General features: G+C 45.4%; 1 protein-coding gene across 1 annotated transcript; it reads left to right on the top strand.

Moving 5' to 3' along the window:
• On the top strand, positions 1 to 17,325 carry LOC117054089. The gene is made up of 8 exons (XM_033162547.1): positions 1 to 158; positions 2,640 to 2,750; positions 4,613 to 4,754; positions 7,907 to 8,107; positions 10,847 to 11,124; positions 11,251 to 11,316; positions 12,642 to 12,807; positions 17,219 to 17,325. Exons 1-8 carry the CDS (start codon positions 1 to 3, stop codon positions 17,279 to 17,281), a joined length of 1,185 nt encoding a protein of 394 aa, XP_033018438.1. The 3' UTR covers positions 17,282 to 17,325.
• Positions 17,326 to 18,332: the final 1,007 nt, after the last annotated feature.

Genomic DNA, 18,332 nt, shown 5'->3' with positions numbered 1-18,332 from the left:
ATGAACCGTCAGTATGTTGAAGACCGGATTGCAGAAGTGGCCCTTCTTCCTTTCACCTGGAACGTGGAAACACCTGGGCCTCATTATGCTCTTTGTCTGAAGATGTCGCGGCTTAAGCAGTTAGTGTTCAACTTTGAATTTGGATCTGTAGACCCCAGGTAAAGGACCCATGGCCTTGCTGCATGATGTGGGTGGGGGGAACATAGATATGCAATACATTTTCAAACACCTGTTAGCCACATTTACATGACGTTTTTATGGGCAGGCTTGAAATATCTATTTTTATTTTATTTTTTAAATTTATATGCCACACTTCATCATAAGAACTCAGGGCAGTTCACAATTTGCCTACCCTCAAGGAAATGAACACCTGTCTGACTTTTAGAAGACATCCGAAGGCAGGCCTGTATTGGGACGTTTTTCATGTTTGAAGGGTTTTTATTGTGTGTGTCTTAATATTGTGTTGGAAGCTGCCCAGAGTGTCTTGGGCAACCCAGTCAGATTGGTAGCATCTACAGCTGAAACTCGAAAAATTAGAATATCGTGGAAAAGTCCATTTATGTAAGCAATTGTTTTCATTAGCTACTGGAGTTTAATATATGAGATAGACTCATGACATGCAAAGCGAGATATGTCAAGCCTTTGCTTGTTATAATTGTGATGATTATGGCGTGCAGCTGATGAAAACCCCCAAAGTTGAAATTGTTAATTTGGGGTTCTCATCAGCTGTATGCCATAATCATCACAATTATAACCAATAAAGGCTTGACATATCTCGCTTTGCATGTCATGAGTCTATTGCATATATTAGTTTCACCTTTTAAGTTGAATTACCGAAAGAAACGAACCTTTCCACGATATTCTAATTTTTTGAGTTTCACCTGTAAATGATAAAATTATTAAATTAAAATAATAATAAATTATTATTAAGAGCTGTTGGACAGTGGAATTTGCTGGCAAGGAGTGTGGTGGAGTCTCCTTCTTTGGAGGTCTTTAAGCGGAGGCTTGACAGCCATCTGTCAGGAATGCTTTGATGGTGTTTCCTGCTTCGTAGGGGGTTGGACTGGATGGCCCTTGGGGTCTCTTCCAACTCTGTGATTCTATGATGATTACTAATATTATCATCACCATCATCTTAGGTTAGCATTCAGAGGCAGCATGTCTCCCAAATTCAGCTCATAATATCGGTAGTTTTATTTTCATTTCCTAATGATTCCTAGCATGGAGATTTTGCCTTTCTTCAGAGCTGTCACGCGCTGAGCTGACAATTTCATTGATCTTTGCAGCTGCCTAAAGTTAGGATGTTTTGTCCCAGGGTGCAACACTACACACTTGTTGACACTGAAATCACATTTTCCCTTTTAATGTCTGCTCACCCACTTCTGGACGAAGGAGCATATGGATGCTTAAAGTTATTGTTCTTTCTTTCTGTTCCAGCCAATCATTTCCAAAGACAGAATTTCCTGAACGGTAGGTAAGAAATGCAAGATAATGCTTAGATTTTTTTTGCTCGATCTGCCTGAGCATTGCACCAGTGCTTACTTTGAGAATTTATACTGGAGCGACCCCAACAGGCCTCCTTGGAGTTTTCAAAATTGTGGCACAAAGGCAGCTTTCTCAGAGGGCATGTCGACACTTACTGTACCTTTCCTCCGATATTTCCAGGTCCACACTTTAAAGCTCCATGTCTGAGCATCCTTGCTTTTGCTCCAGAGCTTTCCCCACAAAACCTGCTCTTTAGCGCTCAATCGGAGCAAACGTCAATCCTCAGAAAACCCAGATTGACGTTTGCTCCGATTGAGCGCTAAAGAGCAGGTTTTTGCCGTAGAAAAGGGGGCACAGAGCTCTAAAGTCTAGAAAAAGCAGGGCAAAAGGTAAATGTGGATAAGCCCTGGATCCAGTGAGTTATCTCACCCTTCAGCCAAAAACAGCTCCCAAAGCAACTTGCAGAAATCCACATATCTGTGAGAAGACAGTTCCTGCCTTCAGGCTCACAGCCTGAGACACACAGCACAAAAGGAAAAGAGATTGGGAGGGAGGAAGAAGGAAAGCAAGCCCATTCACTAATTCTTAGTTAATCCTAATTACATTTTGATACTACTTTTTTTTTTGAGAAAAGAACTTCACGGCAGCCTTCAGAGAAGTGCAAAATCCAGGTGGATTTCTGAGCTACGTACACACATTAATCCAGTGCAAAGACCAAATGCCTCAAATATTCCTAAATTCAACTAGATTCAAGTTTGTCCCTTTGTTCTCAGCTCCCCCCCCCCCCGTTTTTTATTCTGCCTTTTTGATGGATTGCCACACTCAACATGCCTGTTTGCCATTTCCGGAACCACATTGCTGCAAGTTTGTCTTCCTACTTGTCCAAAACTGGGGAGGGTGGGCCTTTTATTTTATTAAATAAATAAATCCAAAAGAAAACTAATACAATATTTAAAAAAAAAAAAAACCACAGGCCAAAGAGGGTGTGTTATACAACAAAAGGACATCATTAGTTAGATGCTTTTAAAAAAAGGAATTTGATGGTTAATTGCTTTGGGGGATAGGAGGAAGGAGAGTTTTGAAATAGTTTTGATTTTTCTTTCTTTCTCTCTCCCTCTCTCCCTCTACTTCGCACTCCCTGCTTCATTCCTCAGGATTGTTAAGCTTGACATCTCTTTAAATGAACTGCAAGAGATTTCACCCGAAGCTCTTTTCCCGTTTGAGAATTTGGCCGAGCTGGACGTGTCGCTTAATGCTTTAAGCACGTGAGTGCGACTTGATGGATGGAGTTTTCTGGTGGTGGTGGGGTGTTTGTGTGGAGAAATTTAAGGCCTGTGCAGAAGAGAGAGAGAGGCAATCTGGGGCCTTGCCCTTGAGCAAGAGCAATTCTCAGAAGGGCGTAGTTTTATCCTCTTTGCAGGTATCTCTTACAAAGCTGCCTTAGATCAGGGGTAGGCAACCTAAGGCCCAGGAGCCGGATGCAGCCCAATCACCTTCTCAATACGGCCCACAGATGGTCTGAGAATCAGCGTGTTTTTACATGAGTAGAATGTGTCCTTTTATTTAAAATGCATCTCTGGGTTATTTGTGGGGCATAGGAATTCGTTCATTTCCCCCCCCCCCTTCAAAATATAGTCCGGCCCCCCATAAGGTCTGAGGGACAGTGGACCGGCCCCCCGCTGAAAAAGGTCGCTGACCCCTGCCTTATATGGAGCCAGATCAGGGGCTCATACTCTCCAACATTTCTCAGATTAAATTAGGGATGTACTACCATGCCCTCTATGGGATGCGGATGGCGCTGTGGGTTAAACCATAGAACCTAGGGCTTGCCGATCAGAAGGTCGGCGGTTCGAATCCCCATGACGGGGTGAGCTCCCATTTGGTCAGTCCCAGCTCCTGCCAATTTAGCAGTTCGAAAGCACGTCAAAGTGCAAGTAGATAAATAGGTACCGCTCCGGCGGGAAGGTAAATCCTGATGCTATTTGAAGCTGATATATTTTCACAGGGTATAGCGAAGGAAGATCTTGATAACACCCAAATTATTAAGGGTTTGTTTTTGTTTTTAGAAAAAAATATAGTAACTGTGTAAAGATATGGAAGAATCAGAAGATAATGTATCAGGTTAAATTAATTGAGTGTGGATAATCCATTGCCTTGGGCGACTCAGATTCAGCTTATTTCTCCTTTTGTACTTTATATATGTCAGGAATGGGAAACCTGTGGCCTACTAGATGTTGCTGGACTACAAAACCCATCACTCCTAGACAAGGCTGTTTTAAGCATATGCAGCACCGGGGTGCAAAGATCCGCCCCCCCAGGTTGCCCAGTCACAGGCGCAGGAGGACAGAGCCGGCCAGCCCTCTCAGTATCTTGCTGGCTCGGTCGCCCCCGAACTCACGGCGCAGAAGAAGAGCCTGTTGCAGCGTTCTGACCGACGGGTGGGCTCTTCCCCAGACTCTCGGGCCCCGGACTATCGGCCTGGCACCCCTGAGAGCCCGGCACCCTGCTCCAAGACATTGGCCATGCTGTCTGGGTCTGATGGGAGTTGTAGTCCAGCAATACCTGAAGAGCACTAAGTCCGGGAAGGCTGATGTAGACAATACTGGTCTAGCTTAGGAACCTGCCATCCTCCATTTATTTCGGGACCACAACTCCCATCATCCCTGACCACTGGGGTTGATGGGAGTTGAAATCCAGCAACATCCAGAGGGCCTCACAGGCTCTCCATCCCAGATATACCTAATCCTTTAAAAGGATTTGGGATCAATTAAAAAACAGCCGCTGCCACCAAAATGGATGTGAGCAGAATAGGGGTTTATCTACATCCCAAGTGGGGGGGACAGAGCCTTCTCCTGTCTTTGAGGTCTCAACAGTGACACACCTCCTGAATGACACATTTGCAACCTTAATAATAATAATAATAATAAATTATAATAACAACAATTTATTTTGGAACCCGCCCTCCACGGCCGAGGCCGGGCTCAGAGCGGCTAACATCATAAAAACAACACGATATCCTTAAAAACAGACACCAGTGAATTAAAATACCTTCTTTTTTCGCTTTTATCTGGGGTTGCAGCACGAGAGGGATGGGGCCCCTACCCAACCTTGTGGCCCTTAACCTTAGTTATAACGCGATCGGAGAGGTGAAGGAGCTGGAAAACTGCCCCCGCCTGTCCGTCCTACATGTGTCCCACAACCGCTTGAGAAGCCTCGCGGAGATCCCTCTCTTGAGTAACCTGACGCAGCTAAATTTGTCTTCGAATCAGGTATTTTGGGGTGTGTGCTCAGGATCTCGAAAGCGGGTGACTCCCAGGAGCTGGATGCAGAGCGTGGGGTGGGGGAGATTGTTGCCCTCAATATTTTCATGGACTCCAGCTTCCATTAGCTGCAGCCAGGATAGCCAATAGCCCAATGTGCTGGGACTTATGGTCAAATAACACACCCAGGGCTACCGATTCCCCATCTTGGATTTAGAGCATCAGTATCACGGCTTGGAGAGTGTGTCTTTCTAAAAAGAAGAAGTAGGAAGGGATCAAACCTGTCTCCTAACAGGCTCAGATAGTCCGAATTCACGTTAGGAATGAAGAAGACACTTGACGGATAATGTACAACAGACCTTCTCGAGCTTTAAGCACCGATTAATTCCGTACCTCTGCTCTGCTGTTAATCTAAGGGTGCCAAATGGATACCACACTTTTGCAAAAGCCGTTCGGTTTCCAGCAGCTTTGGTGTTGCTTTGTGGTGCTCTGGAGATAATAATAGTAATGTTTATTATTTATACCCCAGGCATTCTGGGCAGCTCCCAACAGAATATTAAAAACATGATAAAAGATCAAACATTACAACCTTCCCTGAACAGTCAAAAAAAATAAAAAACAATTCCTTCCAGTAGCACCTTAGAGACCAACTAAGTTTGTTCTTGGTATGAGCTTTCGTGTGCATGCACACTTCTTCACATACACTGAAACAGAAGTCACCAGACCCTATAATAATAATAATAATAATAATAATAATAATAATAATAATAATAATAATAATAATATATTTATACCCCACCCATCTGGCTGGGTTTCCCCAGCCACTGTGGGTAGCTTCCAACAAAATATTAAAATACAGTAGTCCATCAAACATTAAAAGATTCCCTAAAGAGGGTTGACTTCAGATGTCTTCTAAAAGTCAGGTAGTTGTTTATTTCCTTGACATCTGATTGGGAGGGCTTTCCACAGGGCGGGCGCCACCACCGAGAAGGCCCTGTGCCTGGTTCCCTGTAACCTCACTTCTCTCAGGTAGGGAACCACCAGAAGGCCCTCGGAGCTGGACTTCAGTGCCTAAACAATGAGGGTGGAAATGTTCCTTCAGGTGTTCTGGGCCGAGGCCTTTTGGGGCTTTAAAGGTCAGCACCAACACTTTGAACTGTGCTCGGAAATGTACTGGGAGCCAATGCAGGTCTTTCAGGCCTGGTGTTATGTGGTCTTGGCTGTCTTAATAGATCAACCAAGATCTATTTAAGTCTCTCTTAAATGTGCTGTCCCTTGTGATCGGTTGGGTCCCGCCAGGGTCTAGATCCTTTCTGGATAAATTCTGGAAGGGCAGCTCTGTTAGTCTGTAGAAGTAAAAGGGGGAAAAAGAAACTAGCAGAAATAAAGCACCTTGTGGCCCTCAATCAATATATCAAAACAACAATCAATCAATCAATCAATCAATCAAATCTCTATCCCACCAATAGCTTCCCCCCACCCCACAAATGACCACTATATCTCTCCTCCCCATCCCTGGTTTCTCTCTCTTGTACATCTGTGAGGAAAAGCCTTCCTCAGTGCCAGGGAGAAAGAGAAAATGGGGGAGCAGGAGGGAGGAGAGTTTATCTCTCCCAGGCAGGTCATAGTGACACCTCCCTCTCTCCAGGTAACCCACTTGGACTCGGGTGGAATCCTGCAAGGACCAGCATCCAAGTCCCCGTCTCTGCCCTTGTTCCTCCTGCGAGATGACAGACCAGCAAAAATACCGCAGAGAGAGTTTTTATTGTTATCACGGTTTCATTCTTGTTGCGGATCACTTGGTGTGGTTGGGAGGGATGCCCAGATTCCGTAAACCTGATCTAAGCTAGGCTAGCCCAGAGTTCCTGCAGATTCAGTGTTATATGCCAAACAATTGAATTCAACTTGGCTTGGCTTCCTACCCCGTGTATGAGTGCGGGAAAAGCCACAATGGCTGTGTTATCCCCCACACTGTCGGAGACAGTATGCCTCTGGATCCCAGTTGTCTGGGAATCACAGGTGGGGAGGGTGCTAAGACCCTGCTTCCAGGCTTCTCCATGGCATCTGGTTGGCCGCTATGAGACTGGGATGCTGGCTGGCCCATTAGCCTGATCTAGCACTGTCTTCTTACTTCACTGGGTATGTTTAGCCTGGAGAAGAGAAGGTTAAGGGGTGATATGATAGCCATGTTCAAATATATCAAAGGATGTCATCTAGAGGAGGGTGAAAGGTTGTTTTCTGCTGCTCCAGAGAAGCGGACACGGGGCAATGGATTCAAACTACAAGGAAGAAGATTCCACCTAAACATTAGGAAGAACTTCCTGACAGTGAGAGCTGTTTGGCAGTGGAATTTGCTGCCAAGGAGTGTGGTGGAGTCTCCTTCTTTGGAGGTCTTTAAGCGGAGGCTTGACAGCCATCTGTCAGGAATGCTTTGATGGTGTTTCCTGCTTGGCAGGGGGTTGGACTGGATGGCCCTTGGGGTCTCTTCCAACTCTAGGATTCTATGATTCTTTTTTTTTTAAAGTTTTTTTATTATTTTCTCAATAAAACAAAGTAAAAAGACATTACACAAGCATAAACACAATAGAAAACATAATACATAATAAACAATACACAAACAAAATAAAGATAACAAACAAAGAGGAATCACATACAAACCTTAATCAACACCTATCTCTGTTTTTTCTCTTGTTTTTAATTTCAGGGGACTTCCCCTGTTCCCTCCACTGCCTTTAAAATCATATATACTCTTTAGGTAACTTTGTCTCTTTTTCCATTAACCTTTACCAAATCTCTTAATAATCTTTAAATTAACTTAATCCATTATAGATCATAATTTATATTCCATATCTTGAAATATTCTTATACCATTAAGTCCTTCTTATACCATTAAATTTCTTCTAAACAATTTTATCTTACATTAACCTGCTAAAGCCAATTCTTCTAATTAGTTCTGCTCAAATACTCAAACATTCAATTTTACACATTTAAGTAAGTAGTCCTTAAATTTCTTCCAGTCTTGCGACACCGTCTCCTCCCTCTGGTCTCGGATTCTATAGGATTCTATGATTCTTATCCTCTTAAGGTGGACATGGACATTGTGCTAAAGACTCCGTGCTTGACCACACAGCGTTTTATGTTTTCTTCTTCCCCAACTCAAGTTGCAGTCTCTGGAAGGGGTGCAGAACCTCCCCCGGCTCTGCGAGCTTCACGTGCAGAAGAACCGCATTGCAAGCCTCCTGCCTCTGGCTTCTTCGCTGTCTCTCAACGTCCTCTGTGCCTCCGGCAATGACATTGGCGGGCTGCCCGAGGCTCTGCACGTGCTCAGAGGCCTCCGCAGGCTGAAACATCTCACGCTCAAGGTGAAGTGTAAGCCCATAGCCAGGTAGTGTCTGGAAAGGGAGAATGGAAGAGTTTAGACCAGCCTTTCCCAAACAGATGATTTTGCACCTTAAATTCAATTCTCCACATTTTCACGTCATCTGTTTATGTTTTACTTTTAGGCCTTTGTGAAAATTCATCAGCATTTTAGTGCCAATTTCATATTTCCTTTGATGTAGACATTTTTGCAAGCTCTGTCCCGCCCGTCCCCCAATATAATGCATTTTTTCATTGTCGGTATATGCAATTTTGTACATATACATTGACTGGAGAAGTGCATTGCAAAATTCAGAGGGGCGTGAATTTTGACCAGAGGCTGTGTTTCTGCCCATATATTGTTCCAGGAAGTTCAAATTAGGTTGTTTAGCCTTTACATACAACCTGAACTTAAGTTCTCCCATCCCTAGTAGCCAGTGAGTTGAACCAAAGGCTTTCCGGAACTCCCTACCACAAGATGTGGCATCAGTTTTCCTTCTGTAAACGGAGCTGGTGATATGTAAACTGCCTCTGAAACGAGGAGGATCCATCGAGCCATCTTATCTATTAGCCACTGATACGCAGTCCCAAAGCTATGTGAACTAGTAGCCATTGCCACATCTTGTGGCAGGGAGTTCCACAAGTTGATCATGCGCTGCACGTGGAAATCATTTCTTTTGCTAGCTGGAGGGAGGGAACCGAGAGATGGGGGAGCAAGTCACGGAACAAAGAGGGAGGGGGGAGCTCCCAAGAGACCATTTCGAGAAGACGGGAGGGGACTTCACTTCCCACATGCCATTGAGTTGCATCCATTGTGACATTCAGTCACTTAGCGGTAGCTGGAAAAAGAGGAAACGCATTGCTATAAAATCACTGCACAACAGATTGCACAACTAGAATCAGCCATCGCTCAAGAGAAAACACACTTTTTTTGCACAAAAATCAGCTGTGGCACAATTCCTGCATTGCAGGGGGTTTTATAGATGACCCCTGGGCCCCGTTCCAACTCTACGGCTCCATTGTTATCACAGCTGGTGCACTGGATTTCTTTGTTGTGCGGCCTTCATACTCTGCCATCCAGTATCTCAAGGGCTCTTGCGCTAGGGGACAGAGAATTTTGGACCCCACCCACTGTCTCTCCAAACCTCCCTCCACTGGGGCACATCTGGTTTGTTATCAGAAGTGCACACGACGCACCTTAAGGATGTGTCGTAACCTGCACAGCTTATCTTAATAATAATAATTCATTATTTATAACCCACCCATTTGGCTGGGTTTCCCCAGCCACTCTGGGTGGCTTCCATCAGAAGGTTAAAAATACATTAAAACATCAGTCGTTAAAAACTTCCCTAAACAGGGCTGCCTTAGGATGTCTTGTAAATGTCAGATAGTTGTTTATCTCTTTGACATCTGGTAGGAGGGCGTTCCATAGGGTGGGTGCAGGGGCGTAGCAAGGTAAATTGGTAACTGGGGGCAAAAAAAAATTTTGTCAACCCCCCCCCCCCAGGCATGGGAAGGTCAGGTGGTACCTGGTGCGGAAAATTTCTTGTCAACCCCCCCAATTGACCCCCCCCCTGCAAAAATGGTTTTATGTTATTTCATATTTTCTTACAAAGGAATAATAACAAGTAATAATATTTAAAAACTTTTATTTATATCCCACCCTCCCCGGCCGAAGTCGGGCTCAGGGTGGCTAACATCAGATACATAACATTGGTATAAAATCAAACAATAATGAAATGACCTATAGCCATGTTCAAATATATAAAAGGATGTCATATAGAGGAGGGAGAAAGGTTGTTTTCTGCTGCTCCAGAGAAGCGGACACGGGGCAATGGATTCAAACTACAGGAAAGAAGATTCCACCTAAACATTAGGAAGAACTTCCTGACAGTAAGAGCTGTTGGACAGTGGAATTTGCTGCCAAGGAGTGTGGTGGAGTCTCCTTCTTTGGAGGTCTTTAAGCAGAGGCTTGACAGCCATCTGTCAGGAATGCTTTGATGGTGTTTTCTGCTTGGCAGGGGGTTGGACTGGATGGCCCTTGTGGTCTCTTCCAACTCTATGATTTCTATGATTCTATGACCTCCTAAAAACATCTCAAAATCAAATTAAAGTCTAATTAGATGGCATTCCACAGGGTTAGGGTTGGGAACTGTAAGTGCTCCCTGAACTGAAATTTCAGCCTTCATGACATAGGAAAACAGCCAGGTGAACAGCTATTTTGGTGGAGGAGGGTCAAGATATTAACCAATATGCATGAAATTTCATATATAGCTATATAATCCGTAGTATAGTAAGATAAGATCTTCGGACCAGGCATATTTAAAAAAATTATCCAAAAAAATTCCAAAAAAAAATTTCAAAAAAAATTGTTCCTTGATAATTTGTCTCCCCCTCCATTATGGAACTCGGGGCGGCCCGCCTCCCCTTGCTACGCCCCTGGGTGGGTGCCACTACCAAGAAGGCCCTCTGTCTGGTTCCCTGTAACCTCACTTCTCGCAGTGAGGGAACCGCCAGAAGGCCCTCAGCATTGGATCTCAGTGTCTGGGCTGGAGACGCTCCTTCAGGTACACTGGGCCGAGGCCGTTTAGGGCTTTCAAGGTCAGCACCAACACTTTGAATTGTGCTCGGAAACGTACTGGGAGCCAATGCAGGTCTTTCAGGACCAGTGTTATATGGTCTCGGTGGCCGCTCCCAGTCACCAGTCTAGCTGCCGCATTCTGCCCGCCCAACTTCCCTCCCAGGACAACCCAGTGGCGCGAGACAACCGCTACACCACTGCCATCAAGGAGTCCACCTCCGTGGAGATACTGGACGGGATGTTTCTCCACGACCCGCCAAGTCTTTCTGCTCTCCCTCTGCACATGTGGTCCCTCCTCCGGGAACCGGCATCCAGTTCAACCAACATAGCCCAAGCCAAAGCAGACCTGAAGGATGTGGCCAGGAGAGCCTTCGGCGCTAGGCTGCAGCGGAAGAGAGACGACGTCGGCAGCGCTGTGCATCACTTTCATTCCAGGATATTGTAAGTTAAAACTGTGGAACTCGCTGCCACAGGAGGGCAGAGATGGCCGCCGACTTAGATGCCTTTAAAAGAGGCTTATTGGCTACTGGCCAGGCTGGCTCTCAGGTCCTCTCTCATGTCTTTTAGGGAACTGCAGGAAGAGTTGACAGGCTATGAAGAAAGACTCAGACTGGAATTGGATGGGTGCGAAAGGTAAGGAAAGCTGCTGTGTGTTTGGGGTGGAGGCAATAGACCATAGGTCATTGCTAGAGCATATGGTTTGTACACAGAAGGCTCACTCTCCATCCTTGGCATTCTTTCAACTTTAAAGAGTCTTAGCCCTAAACGGTCTTGGTCCAATATATCTGAAGGAGCGTCTCCACCCCCATCAATCTACTCAGACACTGAGGTCCAGCGCCGAGGGCCTTCTGACAGTTCCCTCGCTGCGAGAAGCCAAGTTACAGGAAACCAGGCAGAGGGCCTTCTCGGTGGTAGCACCCGCCCTGTGGAACGCCCTCCCACAAGATGTCAAAAGAGAACAACTACTACCAGACTTTTAGAAGACATCTGAACGCAGCCCTGTTTAGGGAAACCTTTAATGTTTGATTGCTTACTGTATTTTAATATTTTGTTGGAATCTGCCCGGAGTGGCTGGGGAAGCCCAGCCAGATAGGCGGGGTATAAATCTATTTATTATTATTATTATTATTATTATTATTATTATTATTATTATTATCATTATTATTATCATCATCATTATTAGCTGGCAAGTGTCAGGGATTGGCAGGCTCGTTTATATTTTGAGGATGGTTCTTGTTCTTATGTACCAGCATTGTCTTAACACTTTCTCGATGTCCCATGGCCATTTTATAAAGTAGTCGCGTTCTACTTTATAGGCTGTGTCAAGCCTGCCTGCCCTGGGGGCAGGGCCACCCCCGATGGGCAGACACCGAAGGGGGTTGTCCCTTTGGTGGTGGCAATTTGGGGGTTGAATGAGGGTGTGGGCCAGTCCCGTTACGTTAAAATCATCATTTTAATTGGGATGGGGCTTTAACCTGGATGGGTGTTGTAATATTTGGAGGGTGGGGTTGTTTTAAATTGTTGTTAAATGTTATATATCTTAATTTGTATTTGTGGGCTGGAGTACTGTTTAGGGGCTTTTGTTGGGGAGTGTATTGATTATTAGTGTGTTGTTAATTGTTTTGATTATCTGGATTATATTTTGATTATTTTGATTATGTATTTTCTGCTTCATATGATATAACTTTGAGTTGTGAACCACCCTGAGATATAGGCTGGTATGTATTATTATTATTATTATTATTATTACTACTACTACTACTACTACTACATTATAAATCAAGTACTGCTAGGAGTTATTTTCTTTTTGTTTTCCAATGTATTTCTTATATTAAAAAAACACCAGTGTGACGTAAGCAAAAAAATTCCCTGAAAGCGTGGCTGTGTTAGATGGAGGGAAGACAAGCTGATGAAGCAGGACACAGATTGTTCTTAACAGTGTCAACTGTTGTCTCCAGATTCATCCAAGCTCTTCCATCGGAGGATTTCCAAAAGTTGGACAATCCTCAGGAGATTGCCGAAGCCATGGACAAGTACCTGTTCACCAAATTCTGGGAAAAGTGGCAGAGGGGTCGAAGGAAGCCTGCCTGTCTACCCTACAAGGAGCTGAGCAAGCCAGAGGATGTAAGGCTTGGTTTATGTATATATAATGCTCGCCCATTCAGAGCGAGGGCAGGAAGCATTGCCCTCACTTTGAACTGGCTTTATGACATGACCGTGTAGACAAATTGGTCACAGTTTCATCATGTTCATTGTGGGCCCCCTCAAATGTCTGGAAAGAAGAAGAAGAAGCTGCTCTGGGTTTCCAATTCTGAAAGGCACCCAAACATCTCCCTGTTTGGCAGCAAATTGACAACATGCAGCTGCGAAAGTTATTTTGGCACCCCGAGAATCATTTCTTTTGTACCAAAAATGCCTTTAACATTTGGCACAGGATCCATTCTTAGGCACGTGCCCTTTTCTTTCATTCCCATGAGTGGAACTTGACTCCCATCTCGTCTCCAGGATCTGTCCAGCCTTCTGGGCATCCATGTATTTCTCTAGCTCTTATCTCTGCCACACATAACATTTTGCCTATTAATCATTTCCCCTTTTACAGTTGCTTTGAAACAACCATCCAGGTGCACAGGTGTGTTTTTGTGTGTGTGTGTGTGGAATGGAAATACCAGCCCAGGCAAAAGGTGACAAGGTTCTCTCCCAGAAAGGCATGTTGAGCCCACAAAGCTATGTTAGGAATCTGCTATGTGATTCCTCGCTTTGCTTTGTAGCAGATGTATAATAATACATAAGCAAAGGCTTGGGGGGGGGGGATTTTAGCATCCCCCTGCCACTTCCAGAACAGCCCTTCCCAACCTGGTGCCCTCAAGATCTTTTTTTTTTTAATTTAAAATAAGCCTTTATTAAATTTGTGTTGTTTTTTTTAAAAAAAGGATTTCAACCATAAAACAAAACAAAACATTAAATCTTACATCACACAAATAATAACAGACATAAATTTACAATAGTCTCTTTCAAATTATACATGAAATTTAAAATATGACTTCATATTGCTTCTACAACGGTTTTCTTAGTATAATACTCATTTCATTACTCTAACTAATAATTTAATTACTCTCATTCTTACAAACAAACAAAACAAAACAAAAAAACCCAAAATTTTATATAATTTAAATTCCCCAAGATCTTGCTGGTACGCCCAACTCTCATCCTTCCTGACCTTAAAAACACAGCAGCGTAGAGTCGCTTAAAGCCCCCTTTCATGCTGAGGGGGTTGCTCTAGGGTGCTGGAGGCAAGGACCTTGCTGCATAAATGGGTCTCTGACCCCCTGCAATCCTGGACCGCTACCCCAGTGTGGTGTGGTGGTTAAGAGCGGTAGTCTCATAATCTGGTGAACCGGGTTCGCGCCTCCGCTCCTCCACATGCAGCTGCTGGGTGACCTTGGGCTAGTCACACTTCTCTGAAGTCTCTCAGCCCCACTCACCTCACAGAGTGTTTGTTGTGGGGGAGGAAGGGAAAGGAGAATGTTAGCCGCTTTGAGACTCTTTCGGGTAGTGATAAAGCGGGATATCAAATCCAAACTCTTCTTTTTGGGAGGTCGAAACAAAATTTAAAAAATTCCTTCCAGTAGCACCTTAGAGACCAACTAAGTTTGTTATTGGTATGAGCTTTCGTGTGCATGCACACTTCAGGCTTGTGTTCTGGTGAATTCTGGCTAAAAAACAAAAGCCCTGGTGGTATTGTTTTTTGTACTGTTAGGAGTGGGGGGGGGGAAGGATAGGTCGTTGTCTTGTGCTGTAGATGCGATAAAAGGGAGCTACACCAGGGTTAAGGCTTCTTGTAAGCGAAAGGGGTCCACTCACTTTAGGCGCCTCTAGGATTCTCTGCCAGTGGACGTCTGATGGAGGAGTTCCAGTTCACTTCCCAAGAAGAATGGTGACCAAACTTTAATTTGGTCACCTTTCTTCTTGGTAACTGAGCCGGAACTCCTCCATCAGAAGTCTTCTGCCAGAGAATCCTACATGTGAATGGGCCCCTTTCGCTCACGAGACGCCGTGATCCAAAAGGGGACCGCTGAACTGGAGGTGAAATATGCTGTTTTCTGAGCGGTCCCTGGCACTGCGTGCGACAGCTTCTTTGAACAGCTTGAGCCTGTGGTATGAGGCTGGTTGGGAAGAAAACGCCTGCCCTGTTGAGCTGCTGTAAACGTCTCTCTTCTGGCTAATTTATTAGTTGGCAAAGACTCGAGCTGATGGATTTGGCCCATTGGTTCCAAACAATGCTTGGGGTGGGATTGTCGTCAAAGGGCTTCAGCTCATGAACTTGCCGTCATTCACTCAAGAGGTATCGGGCATGATGGCATCCCATCCCAAAACTTGGAACTGCTTAATAAGTGACCCCACAAGCTCTGTAATCCTAGTGTAGCATTGTATGGGTGGGCAGATCATAGATATGGGTCTGCTGGTGTGGATCTACTATGGACACCAACCTAAAGGTAAAGGGACCCCTGTCCATGAGGTCCAGTAGCGGACAACTCTGAGGTTGCAGCGCTCATCTCGCTTTTTAGGGAAGTTTTTAATGTGTGATATTTTTGTATTTGATTTCTGTTGGAGGCCACCCAGAGTGGCTGGGGAGATCCAGCCAGATGGGCGGGGTACAAATGATTATTATTATTATTATTATTATTATTTATTGGCCGAGGGAGCCAGCATACAGCTTCCGGGTCGTGTGGCCAGCATGACTAAGCCGCTTCTGGCAAACCAGAGCAGCACACGGAAACGCCCTTTACCTTCCCGCCGGAGTGGTACCTATTTATCTACTTGCATTTTTTATGTGCTTTCGAACTGCTAGGTGGGCAGGAGCAGGGACTGAGCAACGGGAGCTCACCCCGCCGTGGGGATTCGAACCGCTGACCTTCTGATCAGCAAGCCCTAGGCTCTGTGGTTTAGACCACAGCGCCACCCACTTCCCGGCCACCAACCTAGATGGCTTAAAACCCAGATGTCCTTCATAGAATCAAATGATTGTAGAGCCGGGAGAAACCCCAGTATGGTTACCAGATTTTTTTTTCAATGAATCTGGGGACACTTTTTTTTTATTTTGAAGCTGAGTAGCAACAGCGAGTCAGTAGTTGGGATGGTGAGGCAAAAGAGCCTTGGCCCAAGTACACGTGCGTATTCTATAAAGGTGCAAAGCCCTTCTTTCGCACTCTGTGAAACATAAATGCGCAGAGTTTTTAAAAACTGGGCAATGGCCAGCCGCCCGCGACTCCCAAGTCTCCCCCGACCAGTCAGAACAAAGGGGGCAGGAGATCTGTACCGCCGGACGTCCCCGGTTCCCCTTTGGCAGTGGTGGCAGCAGCCCGGAGTCAGCCTGGTAGCGCAGTTGGCTCTGGCTGGCTTCAGGAGCTGCTTGCTGCCGTGCGCCCACCATTTTCCCTCTCCGGAAGTCCTCATATGATGTATCTTGTGCGCAACACATCATATGGGGACTTCCGGCGAGGAAAAACGGCAGGCGCCAAAGCAGCAAGCAGCTCCAAGAGCCAGTGTGGTGTAGTGGTTAAGAGCGGTGCACTCGTAATCTGGTGAACCGGGTTCGCTTCCCCGCTCCTCCACATGCAGTTGCTGGGTGACCTTGGGCTAGTCACACTTCTCTGAAGTCTCTCAGCCCCACTCACCTCCCAGAGTGTTTGTTGTGGGGGAGGAAGGGAAAGGAGAATGTGAGCCGCTTTGAGACTCCTTCGGGTGGTGATAAAGCGGGATATCAAATCCAAACTCTTCTTCTTCTTCTCCTGAAGTCAGCCAGAGCCAACTTCGCTAGCAGGCTGGCTCCAGGCTGCTGAGGCTGCCGCTGCCATGTTTCCTGGGGACAGATTTGCAAATCCGGGGACATTCCGGGGTTTGGAATTTGTCCGGGGACGGATTTGCAAATCCGGGGACTGTCCCCGGGAACCGGGGGCGTCTGGTAACCCTACCCAAGGGTCATCTGGTCCAGCAGTGCAGGGATCTCAACTAAAACATCCCTGACAGATGGCCATCCAAGCTCTGCTTAGAAGCCTCCAAGGAATGAGGGTCCACCACCATCCAGGGGAATCCGTTCTAGTGTCAAACAGCTCTTACCCACAGAACGTTCTTCCTGATGTTTAATCTTCCTTGATTTGCCTTTGGAGCACCGTCGAGCAAGACCCGAGCACAAGGGCCCTCTACCCTCCTGTAGCTTCTTGCAACTGGTATTCAGAAGCGCTGCTGCCTCCAGCTGCGGAGGCGAAACATAGCCATCACGGTTGGTAGCCATGGATATAGCCCTCTCCTCCTCCATGAACTTGTCCAATCCTCTTCTAAGTTGGTGGCCATCACTGCCTCCTGTGGGAGGGAGTTCCACCGTTTAACCAAGCAGTGCATGAACCAGTCCTTTCGTTCATCTGCCTTGAGAAAGTGCTTCTTCGCACCTTGTTAGCAAGACAGCGGCCCGTCCCTTTTGCCCCAGGATCCCCAGAGGTGTTTGCAATGTGCCCATTTCATCTCTTCTCTACCACAGGTGGTGAACGCCGCTGCTCATCTCCTCTCGAATCTGCCGTGCTGTGTCTCCCCCACCTTCTGAACCCGTTTCCTCTGGGGATCTTGCCTTGTTCCATCAATTGTTGGCTCTGGAATCCTGTAGCGCGTGCAGCTGCGTTGACAACCTTTCTCCAAGAGGACCTAGTCAACAGACACACACACAAAAAAACCCACTTTGGATAATTGTTTGGATGCTCTCCTTTCTCCTTGCTGGGATAGATGCTGTGGGGCGATTTTAGGTGTCGTTGCTATTCAAGTTGAAGAGCGACTCAAGTGCAGGGGTTGCAAAGAGGACAGCCCTGGAACCCAGGCGCCCAAATTCGTGGAGGACAAAGCTGTCAGCGGCAGCTAGCTGTGACGGCTATGTCCTCCCTCCTCGGACGGAGGCAGGAAGCATCTGAAGATGACTTGCTGGGAATGTGGGGAGTGTTCTGCTTTTGAACTCGGGTCCTGCTTCCCACTGGGGCATCTTGTCTAGCCAAAGTAAGAACAGGAGTCGGGAGCAAGAGTCACTTGCGAGGACCTTCCCACCACTCTCTAAAGCTCCTCCTCTCCAGGTTTTTTAAAAAGAAAACAATAAAAAACTTACCAGTTTTTAATATAGACCGTAAATTACTTTACCCAACACCTTCCTGTTCTCCCCTTCCATGGTTTCCATATTCACCCTTGAATGCTGCATTTTTCACACAGACTATTCAATGAACATTCATTTTAACCTATTTATCTTGATTATTAATGCTGTTGGTCACGTTTCAAGTCCTGCTCGCGATATATATACATATATATATATGTATATATGATTTTTACATATATTTTCCAAACATCCTTTAACATTGCTTCACATCTTATACAATATTTTTAGACTTCCATCAACCATGTCTAAAGATTTCCAATCTTCATAACTTAATCTTGTAATTCCACGATTTCACTATTACTTTTAATAATGTATAACCAATTATCATTATCCTAAATTTTCCCTGTAATATTTCATATAGTTCTCCTTACAAATACTTCCTGCAAACCTACTAGCGTAATTTGTTGTTTACAATTGTTTTTTTCAAATAATTCTCAAATTTCTTCTAATCTTCTAAGAA

This window comes from Lacerta agilis, chromosome 10 (assembly GCF_009819535.1).
Source record: "Lacerta agilis isolate rLacAgi1 chromosome 10, rLacAgi1.pri, whole genome shotgun sequence".
NCBI classification, from domain to species: Eukaryota; Metazoa; Chordata; class Lepidosauria; order Squamata; family Lacertidae; genus Lacerta; species Lacerta agilis.
Note: the sequence above shows the minus strand (reverse complement) of the source record. Positions and strands in the feature narration are given on the sequence as shown.